General features: G+C 47.5%; 7 protein-coding genes across 7 annotated transcripts; 2 read left to right on the top strand and 5 right to left on the bottom strand.

Moving 5' to 3' along the window:
- Positions 1-1504: 1504 nt before the first annotated feature.
- On the bottom strand, positions 1505-2768 carry ACHE_50430S (NAD(P)-dependent alcohol dehydrogenase; the record flags this gene model as incomplete). Its single annotated transcript, XM_043280146.1, has 4 exons — positions 1505-2444; positions 2519-2526; positions 2593-2715; positions 2763-2768. The coding sequence occupies 4 exons, from the start codon at positions 2766-2768 to the stop codon at positions 1505-1507; spliced, it is 1077 nt and encodes a 358-aa protein (XP_043137754.1).
- Positions 2769-3181: 413 nt separating this feature from the next.
- LXR1_1 (SDR family oxidoreductase) lies at positions 3182-3982 on the top strand (the record flags this gene model as incomplete). The annotated part of the gene is made up of 1 exon (XM_043280145.1): positions 3182-3982. One exon carries the CDS (start codon positions 3182-3184, stop codon positions 3980-3982), a length of 801 nt encoding a protein of 266 aa, XP_043137753.1.
- Positions 3983-5672: 1690 nt separating this feature from the next.
- Positions 5673-6236, bottom strand: ACHE_50428S (uncharacterized protein; the record flags this gene model as incomplete). Its single annotated transcript, XM_043280144.1, has 3 exons — positions 5673-6000; positions 6083-6165; positions 6228-6236. 3 exons carry the CDS (start codon positions 6234-6236, stop codon positions 5673-5675), a joined length of 420 nt encoding a protein of 139 aa, XP_043137752.1.
- A 2044-nt stretch (positions 6237-8280) lies between these two features.
- On the bottom strand, positions 8281-10262 carry ACHE_50427S (sugar porter family MFS transporter; the record flags this gene model as incomplete). The annotated part of the gene is made up of 7 exons (XM_043280143.1): positions 8281-8492; positions 8565-8695; positions 8754-9392; positions 9451-9699; positions 9753-10008; positions 10072-10123; positions 10194-10262. The coding sequence occupies 7 exons, from the start codon at positions 10260-10262 to the stop codon at positions 8281-8283; spliced, it is 1608 nt and encodes a 535-aa protein (XP_043137751.1).
- A 347-nt stretch (positions 10263-10609) lies between these two features.
- On the bottom strand, positions 10610-11533 carry ACHE_50426S (uncharacterized protein; the record flags this gene model as incomplete). The annotated part of the gene is made up of 3 exons (XM_043280141.1): positions 10610-10693; positions 10754-10842; positions 10903-11533. 3 exons carry the CDS (start codon positions 11531-11533, stop codon positions 10610-10612), a joined length of 804 nt encoding a protein of 267 aa, XP_043137750.1.
- Positions 11534-12279: 746 nt separating this feature from the next.
- ACHE_50425S (NAD-dependent epimerase/dehydratase family protein) lies at positions 12280-13197 on the bottom strand (the record flags this gene model as incomplete). Its single annotated transcript, XM_043280140.1, has 1 exon — positions 12280-13197. The coding sequence occupies one exon, from the start codon at positions 13195-13197 to the stop codon at positions 12280-12282; it is 918 nt and encodes a 305-aa protein (XP_043137749.1).
- Positions 13198-14891: 1694 nt separating this feature from the next.
- ACHE_50424A (uncharacterized protein) lies at positions 14892-15623 on the top strand (the record flags this gene model as incomplete). The annotated part of the gene is made up of 1 exon (XM_043280139.1): positions 14892-15623. One exon carries the CDS (start codon positions 14892-14894, stop codon positions 15621-15623), a length of 732 nt encoding a protein of 243 aa, XP_043137748.1.
- Positions 15624-17312: the final 1689 nt, after the last annotated feature.

Here is a 17312-nt window from a genome sequence, read left to right as displayed (position 1 = left end):
TAGCTGACCACTCCCGGAGCATCCCTGAGCAGTCCACGAAACAGGCGGTAGTTCCAAATCACGTGATACTGAAGCGGGTAGCTCAGGTTCGGGGAATCGGGAGCCGATAATCCGACTGCACGAGGTTATATGGCGTACAGAAGATGGAGAGTTTAGTATACGCCGAAAGGAGTGATATTGAAGTCTATGGTAACCACACGTAGAACAAATGCTTGAGTGCTTGACTATCTAAATACGTGTAAACATCGACCTATATAAAGATCCCCTGGCCTCGGTAATCGGGCCGACCATTTGTCCGATAGATCCTCATCATACAGAAGATGGAGAGTATATTATACGCCGAAAGGAGTAATATTGAAGTCTATGGTAACCACACGTAGTACAAGTGCTTGAGTGCTGTTTGGATCTCCACCAAATAAGGGAACGAGTCGGACGAGTGCAGCCATCTTGTCAGATTTAGCATGTTTATATTCATACAGAAATATCGGTACCAACCATGTGAGTACCAGTACTGTTGGCGTAATACGACGTGTAGTGTGCAAGCTGAGTCCCTAGCGCCTTGAAGATTCAGCTTGCTGATCTCTGTTACCTTCATGGCCTCCATATACCTCTGGCTGGTTATTCTCTTCAAATACCTGGGGCTGCTTGCTTGTTTCCAAAGCCTTAGGCTGCGGAGGCACAGGCACGGTGCTTCCAAGTTGAGTTCCCAAGCCCTGTCCAGAAATTATTAAATAAATAAGCATTTGGTGAAAGAGAATTGAAATGCAATGTACCTCTGCCCACTTTGGCGCCATCATCAAGTCCTTTGGAATAGCATCCATGGGTACAACTTGTCCTTCGACGAAAAAGAGTATATCCATACCCATATTCAAGTTGCCCTGTCTTGTACATGTGAAGTGCGGCGCGGATAATGACTGACAGGCTGAGATATTGAGGTTACAAAAAATGCCAATTTATATGGAATACAGAGGCGCGCCGGTCGCTTGTGAGTTACGTTAACAACTTTCAAGCAGATGAATCATCAATTTATCCATCCTATTTGGGGAAGTTATGCAAAAATGGGCAGGTGACTGGCAGCCAGTGGGCACCCACCTGGAGCCCGCGGGCGGGCTCCAGGCTTTCCTGCCCTGCCCATGGCCTCTCACGGGCGGGCTATGGCGAGGTCTAGGTGGCCTATGTGCCCGATGTTCTGTTCTGCGCCTTCTTAGCGTGCGGCTTTGAAACTTCTGTGTTTCACTCGCCCTCTTGAGTGTTTGGGGAAAACAATCGGGAGATATCGTAGGGTTTATATATAATCATCGGAGGATCGAGATTATATCTAATCAATACTCTAGGCCTGCTTTAATTGGCGGAACTGGATCTTGATGGGTCATCTAGCCATTTTGGGCTGAAATTGCACTATCTGATTGGATAAACATAATGTCATGGGCCTCCACAGGATGGATAATGAAGCATTTTGTTTTCAGACTCATGAGCTTAATATACAGAATAATCTATCACTCCTTTATTGCACACCAGCAATCATCACCTTGAAAACGTCCTGTCTCCCCGCTTTCACCAGCTCAAAAGCATGCTCCGACTCCTCGAACTTGAACCGGTTCGTAATCAATGGCTTCACGTTAATCTGACCACTCGAGATCAGGTCGATGGCCGCCGGATAACAGCCAGTCAAGTACCGGATTGAACCCTTGATTATCAATCCCCGGGTGCAAACCGCAGTAATTGGAAAGCTGATGTTCTCCTTACCCATACCAGCCTGCACAAACGTGGCGCCTCGCTTGGCAGCATATATACCAAGTTGGACACATGGCTCAGCACCAGAGCATTCCAAAACCACATCCGCACCATCGCCGAGGCCACATTGCTCCTTCAGCATAGTAGCCACCTTCTTTGCATGCACCATAGGCTCCGTACCCGGTTCTGGCTTAGGAGGCATAAACGTTTGATCTGCACCATATGAATTGGCAACCTCAATCCTGGACGCAACGACGTCGACACCAATAACCTTCTTCGCTCCCCACGCCTTTGCCACAGCCTGGCAGAGGACACCAATTGGTCCGCATCCGAAAACTAGCACCGTCTGGTGAGCACGGAGATCCGCCGTTTTAGAGATAGCCACAGCCACCGAAACAGGCTCCACCATGGCTGCTTCCTCGAGGTCCATTGAGTCAGGAACCTTGTAACAGAAATCGGCCGCGTTCACGTAGTACTTGGCTAAGGTGCCATCCCAGGGGGGGGGGGGGGTGGCAGCGAAGATCATGTCACCGCAAAGGTGGTAAGAGCCCTTGCGGCAGTATTTGCAGCGACGGCACGGTATGCCAGGTTCAAGAGCTACACGGTCGCCAGCCTTGAGGTCTTTGACCTTGCTACCGGTTTCAACGACAACGCCGGAAGATTCGTGGCCAAGGACCATTGGCCCGGTGAGAACGTAGTCGCCGATACGGCTGCGTTGCCAGCTCGATAAGCGTTAGCATTAAGCCGGATCTGGCCCTGATGGCGGAAAGATCAAAGTATGTACTAGTGAACCTATGGATCGTGCATGTTAGTAAGACAGATGGAGATACACAAGTAAATGGTAACAGGACAACTCACATCACTTCCACAGATACCCGTTTGGGCGACGTGCACCATCACATCATAAGGATCCTTAAGTTCCGGCTTGGTGCGATCCTCGATCACCACATCTTTAATGTCGCGGAGTACAAAGGAAGCGTTCTGATAGAAGTCAGCTTGGAACAATAGAAATTCAACACAATACACACCTCCATGGTTGGCACAATCTCGACGACTTAGTTTAATTTGAGCACTCCTCCCTATGTCTCTCTCTTTCAAAAGGACTTTGAGGGTCATTTATAATCTTATTACAATGCTGACTGCGGAGAGTTCGATTTTGGCGACAAAATAACCACTTGTTTCTACGTGTGGCTTAAAATTCCTAATACGGTATTTTTGGCATGGGAAGGCGGGGGGTTGTCATCAGAAAAAGTAATTTTCACGAGTTTCCTAAGCTCGGGACAATTACCAGACTCAACCTTTCTATAAAAGTTCCTGTGTGCTTTCTTCCCAAGATATATATGGTAATAGAATGGTCTTTTGCTTTACTAAACCCTTCTTCCCATCGATCAAGCTTCTAAGTTCAATTCTACCTGCCTCTTGACCCTTCCTTCATACGATCAACAAAATGCCTATCCCAATTCCCCAAGCAAACAACCTAACTGATCTTTTCAGCCTAAAGGGCAAGGTGATCGTGGTAACTGGTGCCTCCAACCCCCGCGGCATCGGCTTTGAAGCTGCCCGCGGCTGCGCCGAAATGGGCGCCTCCGTGGCAATCACTTACTTCACCCACGAAGACAGCGCAAAGCAAAACGCTGAAGCCCTCACCAAGGATTACAATATTAAGGCACAGGCCTACCACTGCGATGTTCGCGACTATGCCGCCGCAAAGACCCTAGTTGACCAGGTTCTCCAAGACTTTGGTCAAATTGACGGATTTATTGCAAACGCGGGCCGTGCAGCAGACGCTGGCGTGCTTGAAAGCAGCGTTGCAGACTGGATGGAGATCTTGCAGACAGACCTTAATGGCACATTCCACTGCGCGAAGGCAGTTGGTGAGCACTTCAAGGCGCAGGGACAAGGATCGTTTGTGGTGACATCGTCGATGTCAGGCCACATTGCGAATTTCCCACAGGAGCAGACATCATACAATGTTGCTAAGGCGGGGTGTGTGCATTTGGCTCGATCGTTGGCTAATGAGTGGAGGGATTTTGCGCGAGTGAACTCTGTGTCGCCGGGGTATATTGATACGGGGTTATCGGATTATATTGGGAAGGAGACCAAGGATTTATGGATTTCGATGATTCCGCTGGGGAGGAATGGGGTTGCGAAGGAGTTGAAGGGGCTGTATGTCTATTTGGTTAGTGATGCTAGTACTTACACTACTGGTGCGGATATTGTTGTCGATGGGGGATACACCGCGCGGTAATCGGGGATATTTTCTGGATATCGAAATATCGTTCGGGGATGACATCTAAAATTCTGTTAGTCTATAGTATCTCTAATCCAAGCAATAATAATATTAGTGCCGTATCTCTGGGGCAGTATATACGCGCAGGGAACCTCATACGGAGTACGGAATACTTAGATTAGACCGAAAAGGAAATTTATGCGCCGTGGCAAACCCCATGGGCGACAACCCCCACCAATAGCCCCAGGATGCCACCCATGCGGTTTATCCCTGAAAGAGTACATAATACTCCGTGGTCCTCCCGGGGACTGAAGAAAGAAATTAAGACAGAAAGAATAGTGCCCGATCGGCATTTTCAGATACATGACCCGGGACGCCTTAAATGTTATACTGCACCGCCTACGGGACAAGACTATCGTATTTTCGTCATCACACTCAAAATTTGTGTTTAGATAATTGTTGTTTTGACTGTAAAGGAGTTGTATTGTATGTTAACTGATCATGGTCCTCCTGATCCAAGAGACGTCTTTTATATACATACATGAAACAGGTCTAGTTCTAATATGGCAATAGTGGCAGTAGTGCGGTCAGGGTGAAAAGACGTACAGTGCCGATACGGTACCAAGACAGTATCGAAATAGGAACTCCAACAATAATATAATTGAGAGTTTAAGGAGTTTAGGGCTCGCCGGGTCGCCAGGTAGCGCTTACCAGGTGGCCATATCTAGTTTTTGCCAGTGGTTACCAGTAGGATACTGATCAGTGTTAATACTGTTTCACCTAGGTTAATAACAAACGCAAGGCGGCTGCAAAAGGCTTGCTACCAAGGCTGCCAAACGGGACCAGAAAGGAGCCAAGCATCCCCCAACCACCACCACCACCATCACCACTTCGAATCCCGCCCCCGCTGCCGATGTAAACCTTGATGTTGCCATGAGGCGGCGTGGTGTGTGAGTATTCCCATTACCCAATTGTTACTGGTCCCTACCAGTCGTGATAATAGCTAGGATGAAACAGCTTTGTGATTGTGAACAGCAGTACAGCACAAGGGTCTAAATGAGTTCGAGCAATTTCCAATCTCTGGCGATATGGTAAGTGGTAATTTTGGTTATTTCTGGTAATGAATAGTGGGTGACAATGGTCAGTTGATTCCCGCGTGCGCTTTCTGGCTGCTTGGTGATGAAGTGCTATTGGAAGAAGACAACTTTGAGAATTTGAGGGAGAAGAAAGCAGAAATGACACATAAATACAATCAATTCTAGATGGCTGTGAGACAATTTGATTTGTTACCGTTTAGATAGACTGGGAATTTAGTTACTGTTGTCAACGTCCCAGCAGCTCATTGCTGTTACTGGTAATAGCTAGATGCTGTCAAAAGCAACTGGGTGCATGTAGCAGTTCCAACAGCCACTGGTAAGTACTATAAACATCCATTAATGAACAACAATCTGTACTACTCACTCATAGGACTTTAAATCCACCCAGTAAAGGTGTCATGAGGCAAATACATTAAATTAAGCATATGTTATCCGAGAAGATATCCCCCAAGAAACGAAAGTCGAGGAGGGAAAAAAAAATATCTGTCAACTGATGGCATCCAGTAACAACCAGAATTCAACACTGATGTTGATAAAAGAGGTCACCAGCATCTTGCGCTTCAGCTGCAGCCTCCTCAGGGCTAGGCTCAATGTGCTCCCCCACCGGCCCATCATGCTGGGAACGGGTGGTCGGTGAGAGGGCGCTTGGAAACGGTGGTAGCGCGTTGTTTACTGTTGGAAGGCTGCTGCTTGTTGGTGGGCTGGCGCCGGGTGGGGGTGGTACGGCTGGCGGGAGGTTCAGACACAGACCCATCAGACTCATCGTTGTCAGAATCAGTGGGAGGCTGGGCTGAGGCAGAAGACACAGAAGCAAAACGGGAAACCTGGTTGCCATTATTATTAGATGAAGAGGAAGACGCTGGACCAGATGTGGCAACAGATGCGCTAAAAGGGACCATGGGACCAGACACAGCCGGGGCGGCAAAAGCAAAGAACTCACTCTCATCGGCATGGGGAGGGGGTAGAAACACTCAGTTTGTTACCATTTAAAACCAGAGCCAACCAGGGTGTTTTCACTCACAGATCAACAACTTTCTCCAAGCGGTGGTGCGGGTGGCCAGAGGAGCCCTGCGCCATTTGAAGCGATGGGTAGTTCCCGGTTTTCTATCAAGGTCAGTCGCATCCAAATGTTACCAGATAGAAACATAAGATCAGGGTTGACTCACGATGTGCATGTTTCTGACGTGTTTTCTGATTTTTGACCCCTTGTGCCTTTTGAAAGACCTAGGCTTCGCTTCAGTGGGATTAACTGGTAATGGCTGGAAGTAGTATGAACTTACCAGGCGTAGGTGCAGTGGCTCCTGGCTGTCAATGATCTCATATGGATCATGGATGTATAGACCTCGCCCTCACCCGCGGGTGATCAAACAAGACCAACATTACTATACTAGGTTAGATTACCATTTTTATGCATACAAATCAGGTAAAGCGTGGGGGAATTTTATGAAAATTTGTGAAAATGAGGGTCGATAAGGGTCTGTGAAAGTCACCCACATGAGACTTGGCGAGGGTTGAGGGTCGGGTGGAGGGTCTGGGCGAGGTCTATGGATGTATCTGGCTGGTACTAATAGCCTGGGAGGGGGCAACCAGGGCTCTGGTGGATGGCGTTCAGAGGTGATTGTTGATTTTTGCTTGGATTTCTTAGATGATTTATGTGCTATGCCAGTGGAACTCATGGCATCCAGTAACTCCTATTCACGCTGAATCTGTGTTTTTCCTCTTCCTATTTGGTGGCTGAAGACTACCAGACAAGTCCATCTGCTCGATAGGCTCTTGCACGCCGGGTCTTGGTTATCCATGGCCTTGCTCAGTTAGCCTCTTGCTGCTACCAGTCATACCCAGTAGTTGCCAAGAGCATCCAGGACCTACCAGAGCATGCTATATTACATTGAGCCCTTTGAATTGGTGTCGTAAACTCAGAACCAGGACGCACACCTGTGGCAGTATAGTTGTCCACTGCATTTGCCGGCTGTGTGTCAATTGTTTGGGCACTGATTAAGGTGTTTCATGTGCAATGTGGACTGACTGTGAATGGGTGATTTCACCTGCAACTGGTTGCATCTGGGAGCTTGTGGATGTACCTGGTGATTGCTGCTAGCAAAGAGAGTCCAGTGCCAGCCCTGTCTGTGTTCGCATGGGTGCTTTCAACAAGGCTTGAGAAGCACTGCTGGCTGATGAAGATATCACACCGTATCTAGGTAGCTGTCGGGTAACTCGGGGTTGTCGATTTGACACGGATGTACCCTGCTTCCTCTGCGCATGGGAATCATGAAGATAGAATTCTGCGGTTTAAGGTAGGAGATGGTAACACAAGAGCGAGGAGTCGTCGTCGAGCTCTGAGGATAAAAGTGAATCGGACGAGGAATAGGAAAGAGAAAAAGAGAAGGGAAGAAGTCCGACAAGAGACGAAAGAGGGGAAGACGAAAGAGAAAGGGGAGAAAAAGGAAAGAAGAGAGGAAAGAAAGAGAAGAAAAACAAGAAAAAAGTTAAGAAACTAAGAGATCAGAAAGGTGGAAAGAAAGCCCGTGAACGTGACCTAGCGCTTCAGCTGAAGGATGAGCAAGCACAATGGCTTGAGTCCCGTCCGATAATCCTCAAGCTGGGATGGATGCGCGGCATGGGCAAGGTGGTCGTGGCGCATGCAGGCTTACTCCGGACATTGAGTTGGAGAAGCAGGGTTCGTAGAGTGTTATGAATATGCGCTCCGTTGATTTTGATAAAAGAGTGCTTGATTCACACTAGGAGGTATGTGGGCCAAAGTATGTCTTCCTTTCGCAATAGACTATAGTATCCAAAATATTTAGTCTATTTGCAGTTATACAACAAATACTACTCGACTATGGTGGGTAACAATGTTGACTCAACAGTCAATACCATCCACAATGACGGTCATTTATGGTCACGACACAAAAACGGGGCATGCCATATGCGATTATACCAAAGGCCTAGGCTCGAGTTGTGTCAAAGGGGAGAAGCTTACGGCTTTGGTGATCGAAGTAGGTGGGAAACAGAGTCTTGTGCAGCAGAAATGCGGTGATAACGTTTAAGGACTAGGGATGATCGGTAGATAAAATTATAGACGATTTTGTATTTTCTGTCAGATAAATTTATAAGGCTGAGGATTTGACGTCCGTTGTGATAATTGAACCGGATGATGCTTGTTTATTTGTGAAGGTCCCAAGGTCATTGGCGACGTAGGACTTGTTTAAAGCTCTGAGCTTATTCCACATGTTCCACCATATGAGATTGTGTCTTATACATATTCAGCGTTCTTTGCTTGGAATTCTTTTGTACCTCCTCAGTTTCGTGTTGAATATACTTTTGAGGGCGCTTTGTGCAAATTCCGTCAGGGTCTCTGATAACAAAAAGGGAGGGATTGGAGCGGTAGTAGGCGTCAATGTAGGCGTCAATGTCTTCCAGACTGCGGTTGGCTAGGATAGGAGGCAAAGTTAGCCTCAGATTGGCAATATAGAACCAACAAAAAGCAAATGCAAGTAACAAACCTGTTTCTGGATAGAAAAGGTAGATAACCGGGAGGTAAGTAGCAGTCAGAACTGTCCAGACAATCCAGAATTTCCACTTAATGTTTTGGATACCGATGGGCGTGATTTCGACGACGATAAAGTTGCAAATCCTGGGAGAAATCTCGCATCAGCTTTGAGATTCCTACTCGGTGCACGACGTTTTCCTACCAATTGGTAGCCGATGCAACGGACGCACCCTTAGTCCGCATCGGAAGTGAACTGATCTCTGTTGGATATAACCATGGAATACTGAGCATACCGAGCCCAAAGAAGGCATAGAACAAGAAGAAGAAAGCAACAGAGGCGGATGCAACAGCTGATCCTGTTGGTCTGTCCTCTGCCAAGCACAACAGTATAGTAATTATCAGGAAGGAAACAAACTGACCAAAGGTCGAAAGTAACATCAAACCTCTTCGCCCTAAATGCTCGACCAATAACACAGCGTTACAAGTGAAGACAAAGTAGGACGACGTGTTGCAGGCCGTAAGCAGCCTTGACATGCTATTAGACAGACCGACTGAATTCATGAATACAGTGGGCATGTAATAGGACATGACGTTGATTCCCTCAAATTGTTGCATAAGCTGCGTGCCAGCCCCTAGGATAATCCTGCGGAAGGTCTTGGTATCCTGGTTCCTCTTGCATAGGAAAAGGTCTCGCCATTGCGTTTGGTTCTCACGCTCGTAGTGGATACTGTATTCGATCTCTTGGCGAAGCGTTGAGATAAATGGGTCGTTGACGGGTTTATCTTCAAGACATGCCAGTACTTCAACTGCTTCAGTTGCGCGGTCATGAGAAAAGAGCCATCTACTTCATTGTTAATCCCAAGCATCCCAGGAAATTCATAACAGAGGGAGCCACTAACCTTGGAGATTCAGGAAGCCACGGCACAGTCGAGAATAAGATGATAATGAAAAAAAACTGAAAGGCTAGGGGAAATCGCCATGCTATAGCTCCTCCATAGAAAGACAAGCCATAATTGATCCAATTGACCAGCGCAGATCCAAAAATATTCATAACCATTTCCACAAGGACCAATTTCCCCCTCCATTGTGGTGGGGCTGTCTCTGTCTGCCAGATAGGGCCCATGGACGTGTTAATACCATTTCCTATGCTGAAGTGAAAATAAGTCAGACTGTTACGTAGGAAACACAACAATATTCTTACCCTGCGACAACCCGTCCAACAAACATCTGTGCGAGGCCATACGAAGTGGTCTGGAGCAAAGCACCAATACTCATGACAGTTGTGCCTACCAGAATCAAATTCTTTCGGCCCAGACGTTCCCCAACTGTGAAAGACACAAGGGCTCCTAAGAAACATCCAACATCGTAAATGGCTGTAACGGTCGAGAGGGTTTTGGTCTTCGTCGGTCCTACTAAATCGTGTAATTCCAGAAAGTCTTGGGTAACAACAACACCACCTGTTGAAGGATTTCGATTAGGATGTCTATTTCATCTCGAAAAAGGGCCTGAGATATACGTACTGAAAACACCTTGATCGTACCCAAAAAGGGTCATGTCAGTTGCACAGGCAACCTGTGCACAAAGCCACGTTTAGCAAGAGAAATGCTGTGTTAGAGATATGTCCGTTTGAGGGCATGCTTACTGTGATCAAGATGACAAGCGATGTCCCGGTGAACCCGAAGTAAGGCTTCTTCTCTCGGTTGTCTGCCATTGTACAAAACCGAGATAGTAAAAGAACACAAGAGACAATAGTTAAAATTGAGACCAGACTTGGAGAATAGTATCATACAGCAACCTTCAGTGGCCCTTTATAATACCAATCTACTTCCATTCCGAGACGACACCCGACATGGTTTAGTTCCATCCTTTCCCCGGACTGTTTGCTGATATTTTGCGGGGTTGGCACGTTGCTACCGGAAGAGGAAATTTAAGAGAGGTCAAATTCATGATGTAACACGCATCAAGCTAGCCGAGTAGTCCAGATCAGGCTATGTGGACATCCAGTCTATAACCAAAAGAGATTCAGTCTATCTAACTTTAATATCATAAAACAAAAATCTAAGGCAGGGTGTAGCCTCCATCGATAACTATGTTGGAACCCGTCATGTAAGGGCAAGCGTCACTTGCAAGGAACACATAGGCCTGAAAAGGAAATATTAGAATGCGACATTTTCTCAAACCGGGATACTAGACGGGTCTTACCCCCTTCAACTCAGCGGGATCGCAGATTCGGCCTCCTGGGATCATGCTCAACCACTTGTCGAACAGTTCTTTTGGCTGCTGGGTCAACACTGGGATACAAAGTCAGTTTCTATTTATACTTTCCTCTTTTCTCAGTGGGACATTCTTACTCTTTGTCATTATGAATCCGGGCGAGATACAGTTCACTCGGGCAAAGTCTGTCCACTCGACGGCCAAGCTCTTTGCTAGGTGCACAGCTGCGGCCTTGGAAGCATTGTACGCGACCTGCGTTTGGGGGATATTGACCAGAATGGAGCTCACAGATGCTGTAATCACCAGGTTACCTTTGCCCTGTTTCTTGAATATCTTTCCGGCGGCCTGTGCAGTCCACATAACACCATCGTAGTTGACTCGGTTGTCCCGAGCCCAGCTCTCTTCGGTATACTCGAGAGACGGCGAATTAGTGCAGACACCCGCGTTCGCCACAACGACGTCGAGTCGGCCGTCACCAAATTCCTCTGTGATCTGATTGATGGTAGCAGCAATCTGATCGCGCGAGGTGACGTCTGACTGATAGGCCTGTACTCTAACGCCGGTTTCGTCGGCTATTCTGGCAGCTGCTTCGGGAGCTTCTGCACTTGTGGTATAGATTAAAGCCACGTCGGCACCAGCCTCTGCAAGGCCTCGGACCACTTCGATACCGATTCCACGAGCACCACCGGTCACGGCGACAATCTTTCCCTTGAGGGAGAATTGGGAGAGCACTGGTGCGTGCACATCAGGGGATTGGTAAAGAGGCATCGTGAAGATTGTTGTTTTGAGTCTTGTTTGAGTTATTCGAGGGAAGATGGAAAAGAGCTTGTGAGATGTTTTCTGGATTGCAGATGATGCTGAGCTCAAACAAGCGAACAGGGCGCATGGTTAAATAATACGAAAATTCAGTCGTGTATTTATCTCTTGTATTTGAACCTTCGAGTATACAAGAGAACTACCAACCAAACTAGAAGAAATAGTCAGGACAACGCAAAAATTACCCGTTTGGACTAATTTGCCGATCCCAAGGCTTCCCCGAATTAACCATTTCTCGGGGAAATCCCGCACCTCACTGCATCTATCGTCAATGTTTTCTCATTCGCATGCCTCCCAACAAAGCATTCCAGTGACACCTCATTGTATCTGGCCGTGTATTAGGGGTCGGCAGGCAAATGTATTCGTATTTGTTACTAATATTCACATTTGCATTCGCAGTGAAAAATGCCTGCGAATACGAATGCAAATATATCAAATTGTTACGAATATGTATTCGTGCCGACCCCTACCGTATCTTCTTCAGTGCCCCGAATGGTTCTCTCTTTATTTCTCTCATAGCTCAGCTATGAGTTCTTTCCCATGTCGCCTCGGGAGATAGGCCAACGGCCTCAACAAAGGCGCAACCTTGTTGGCCCACGTCAAGTCTCAGCTCGTGAGGCCTATCCTCGTCAATCTCGTAAGGGCTGGTAAATTCGGAGAACTGCATGCGCATTGTTGGTAGGGTGAAACTTTCTATTTCAATGGCCTGCATCATAATACACCTGCCAAGGATGGTCTTGACTAAATCCTAGCAGCTCCTTGATTTTACTATTGCACACAGGTGCCTCTCGCGGCTCCATCTTGCGAACAATGGGTGTTTCTAGACAAACAACGCTCAGAAACTCAGTGACAGAACTTGTATAGTTCGTAATCTCGTCATTGACGGCATTAAAAACCTGGAACCCAAGCCCATCCTTCTGTACACCCAGATCACATATCTGCCCAAGATCCCGCGCATCGATATAGGACCATCCATGGACCTTCCATTGCGCAGGATCCTTAACATAAGAGCCAAACATGTCGCTTGTGTACTCATTTGGCGACACAACCCTCCCAATCCGCAGAATGTAAATGTCTATCCCAAATCGCCGTGCAAAGCCACGCGCTACTCGCTCACCACAGAGCTTCGAAATAGCATACGTGTCCATTGGATCGGGATCGACTTCCTCGTCGACAGGAAAATATGGAAAATTAACATCACCTTCGGCGAAGCTTATCCCATAGACTGACACTGAGCTTGCGGTGATGATTTTCTTGATTCCTAGGCGCGAGGCCGCTTCGATGACGTTGTATGTGGACATCATATTCCCCCGAAAGGTTTCATTGTCAGGTGCAATCATGTTGCGAGAGTATCCGGCCAGGTGGATGATTGCGTCGGGTTTGAGGTTGATTGGTTCGTAGAAGGGCTCTGTGAGTCGAAAATGCGAGGTAAAAGCACCGTAAACTTGTCCAGTGTCGACAAGATCGGTCCGTATTGTATGGACGTGGTCTCCTAATTCAGCGGGAAGCGGAGTCAGGTCGAGGTTGAGAATATCATGGCCTTGCTGGAGAAGGTAAGAAATGACTTGTTGGCCGGCCTTGCCAGAGCCGCCTGTAATAATGATCCGTTTACCCATTTCGACTTAGGATGTCGGGGTGCCGGTGTCAAAGGTGTTCGTTTATGATAGCGATGGACAGAAAAGAGTGTACCCAGATGTAGAAAAAAAAGCTTAGTGAGTTGAATGACATTCTACCTGTATTTTAAGAAATAGTTGGTCGGGGCACAATTCTCCGAGAGCTGTGCCGGAACAAGACACTCCGGACAGAGAAAAGCGAGTCAACATCGAATTTTGCACTTTCAATCACTGAGAAGTTATTGCTGTTGAAGAATCGTAAATCGTGGTTCCGCGAGGTCCGTCAACGTCACTAGCGGAGCTACAATTTGAGAGACTGTTTCGTTGGTTATGATTTATGGAGTATACCGTCCCGGAGGTTGGCACTGCGAGTCTATTTTCTTGGGAAGCAGAGACTGAAACTCCGGCATATAAAACAAATATGAAGTCAAAACCAGGGTATTGTGGTAATAAGAAGAATGGAAAGTGCAATCGGAAAGCTCTGTTCCGGCATAATTCAGAGAACCCAGAACTGGAATCAGTAGACCCAATGGAGCGGAACATTATTAACATAATTTAAAATTCTGAGATGGTATATGGCGAGTCGCGTATATAATCAGGTAAGGCCCCGTCTAAACCTCAGTCCGGCCCACCTGAGTATTATTAGACTAATATGTCGTGCGGCGCAGCAAGGTCCTGTGATGACTGCTCATGTCCCAGTCCTGGAGATCAACCACTCGCCGATAATGAAGACTGTATGAGCGAGCTGAATGAACCCCGGCAGCGCACCCGCGAGCTGGAAGCCAAACTTGGAATCACCAACCATCAACCATCAGTGACTCCAGGTCCAACCCGTCCTCAGCGCCAACTCCGATCTTCAAAATGGTTCAACTGTCGCAACGATCCCGGCATGACTGCCATTTACATGGAACGATATTTCAAATTTGGAATGACCCGCGAGGAGCTGATGTCCGGGAAGTCCATTATTGGGATTGCTCAGTCCGGGTCTGACCTAGCGCCTTGCAACCGACATCATATCGAGCTTGCAAAACGGATAAGAGAAGGTATTCGAACGGCAGGGGGCATTGTGATTGAATTTCCAACATATCCAATCCAGGAAACGTCACGGCGGCCTACAGCAACATTGGATAGGAACTTAGCATACTTGACACTGGTAGAGATTCTGACGGGGTATTTCTTGGATAGTGTTGTTCTTCTGACGGGGTGTGACAAAACTCCACCAGCTTTTTTGATGGCTGCTGCGACTGTGGTATGATAAATCTCCATCTTCTTTATAGTATCCTATCGATCAAGTTTTGCACAATGTACCGGCAATTTGCATGAATGTGAGGCCGATGTTAAACGGATACTCCCGAGCTGTCTTGACAGGATCTGGATATGTCCTCTGGAGGGGAAGAGAGCTCTATGCCACTGGTGAGATAGGTGAACATGAATTTATGGAATACGTTTCCCAAGGGTGAGAATTCCTTGTTCTGGTTAATCAGTTGCCTTCATTAACAGATACAGAACTCCACCGGTTGGTCACTGTAATACAATGGGAGCCGCGTCAACAATAAATGCCATCGCTGAAGCTTTAGGAATGACATTATCTGGCTCGGCTCTATTCCAGCCGCATACCGGAACCGGGCTTAATGTGCCTATGATATCGGCAAACAGATCCTTGAAATAGTACACGTTAACCGGAAACCTCTGATCTGATGACTCGTGAAGCATTTGAAAATGCGATTGTGGTCAATGCAGCAATTGATGGCAGCACAAATGCTCCCATCTACCTAAATTCCGTTGCCCAGCATATGGGTGTTCAGGTTTCTATTGATGGTTGGGACCTGATCGGATCACAGATTCCGTTACTCCTGAACATGCAGCCGTCAGGGCAGTATCTTGGAGAGGAATATTATCGTGCGGGAGGGCTTCCGGCTATCATGGCAGAGCTCCTGGATGCAGGAAAGCTCCATGGTGATACCTTGGCGTGCAATGGAAGAACACTGATGGATAATGTGCGAGGCCGACATTCATGGGATCGCCGTGTCATCCGGCCCTGTGATGACCCTCTGATGAAGGATGCCGGGTTTATTCATCTAAAAGGCAACCTGTTCGATTCTGCTATTATGAAAACTTGTGTGATTTCACCTGCTTTTCGACAACGCTACTTATCTGATCTAAAAGACCCAGGAGCTTTTGAGGGCAATGCCGTGGTGTTTGATGGCCCTGAAGATTTCCACAGACGAGTAGAAGGTGTATCACACATTGATGAGAGGTCTGCCTTGATCATGCGGAGCGTGGGTCCCTTGGGTTATCCAGGCGCAGCTGAAGCTGTCAACATGGACCCTCCTGGTAGGCTAATTAAGGAAGGTATTGATGCACTTTTCTGCGTTGGTGATGGACAACAGTCAGGAACATCAGCGTCTCCCTCTATTCTGAAATGCTAGCCCTGAGGCTGCTGCGGGGGGAAGCCTATCTGTCGTGCAAGATGGTGACAGAACCCGTATTGACTTAGAAAGACGGACGGTCAACATGTTTATAAGCCACGAGAAGCTTCAACAGCGGAGAAAAGATTTGGGTGATCAAGGGTACAATATGGTCCTGAGTGGCACGCCATGGCAGGAGCTGTTTCGCCAAGAGGTGGCCCAATTGAGTGATGGTATGGTTCTGCGGAAGGTACCCAAATACCAGCGCTTGGCACAGCAGGAGGATGGACCAAGACACAACAATTGAAGTGCGCGCAATTACGATACTGTGCATCAAGGTCTCTTTTTTGTTGCCTCACAGTAGTCGAGTTCGTCGCATAGATAAAAAGAAATTAGAAGTGTATTTCAATGTACTACTGCAAACATTTTCAAATAGACTGCTTTGTGAAAAAACTACAAATCGTGCTTGAGTTTTCTGCCCCCATAGGAAATGGTAATCTGAAACTCAGGAATTCTTTAATTCTGTCCGTTGGCAAATTTATTTCTGCTCACCATACGCCGTCTAAAGGGAGCCTGGAGGGAATGGCCTGATTCTGAGCATATGGGTTTATCATCGAACACATGTCGGTTATCGAGGGCTTCGCCTTCTATGTCCAATACGATGTTCTCAACTCAGTGGGAACTTGGCGGTCTTTCATTCCGGACTAAGGAGGTCTATATGGAGAAGGCTAGCCTGCGGAAGAAATATATTGCCTAAGGAACGTAAGCGCAACCCCTACAACGTTTACAGTACAGAAGATCACTGCGGTCTGCGTAGCGGTCCGATAGTTAGCAGCCAGGCGTAGATGGATCAGGTCTGGATCAGGATTCATCAGGTTGACCCCAGAGTAGATCTGTCTTGCGTTCCACACTGGTCTGTCCGGCCAGGTCCTACTCCTTATTGGCCATTTGGGGGACAAGAGCATATCAGGATATCCTCTGTCAGCCTGGACATGGCTCAAGTAGTCTGCCAAGCCAATATGCTCCCATGCCGGGTATGGTGCTCGGTCTGCCGCTACACATGACATGACTGGCAGCAACCACGATATTGGCAAAGCTGATCAGCCAGGGTCTGAGCGAGGTTGCAAAATAGTCGGCGAGTTCCCGATCATAACACACACGGAAGAAGAGAGGCTGGACGGGCTGAGGTTAATTGGGGGCTGAGAGGTGGCAGCAGTTATTTGATTCTTGGGGGATTGTCGGTTCTCCCAGGGGAAGTAAGTAGTTGCTGGTGCAGTTCGGCTGGTGAGGTTGCTGTGTGGGAATAATACCAGTAAAACCGGATTTCCCGGTCAGTCACAGGGGTAGCTACTCATTGGTTCCACTGCTGCTGGGCATACCCTAACCACTTTTGCTCCAAGAATTCATGTTCAGGCGGTCGCCCTCGTTTCTCTGTAGGTGTGGGAGATAGAGCCATTAGAGAAATTATCTCGCTCAGAATAACGAGAAATAGTTCAGAGTTTTGTACAGCAATAAGACCGAAGCTGATGAGGTGATGCCCAGGGAACGGTTGAAGTTGTGGTGGTTTACCTCTATTCGGTTAGGCTGTCTCAATCTCCCTAAAAACATTTGGATTTATCTACAGAACCCAAATGCGGTTTTGTCGACGAAATTCGAGCGGTTTGAGTTAATCCATCTCCGAAAAACCTCTCGAAATCGCACGCACAGGCG

Source organism: Aspergillus chevalieri, chromosome 5 (assembly GCF_016861735.1).
Source record: "Aspergillus chevalieri M1 DNA, chromosome 5, nearly complete sequence".
Classification (NCBI taxonomy): domain Eukaryota; kingdom Fungi; phylum Ascomycota; class Eurotiomycetes; order Eurotiales; family Aspergillaceae; genus Aspergillus; species Aspergillus chevalieri.
Note: the sequence above shows the minus strand (reverse complement) of the source record. Positions and strands in the feature narration are given on the sequence as shown.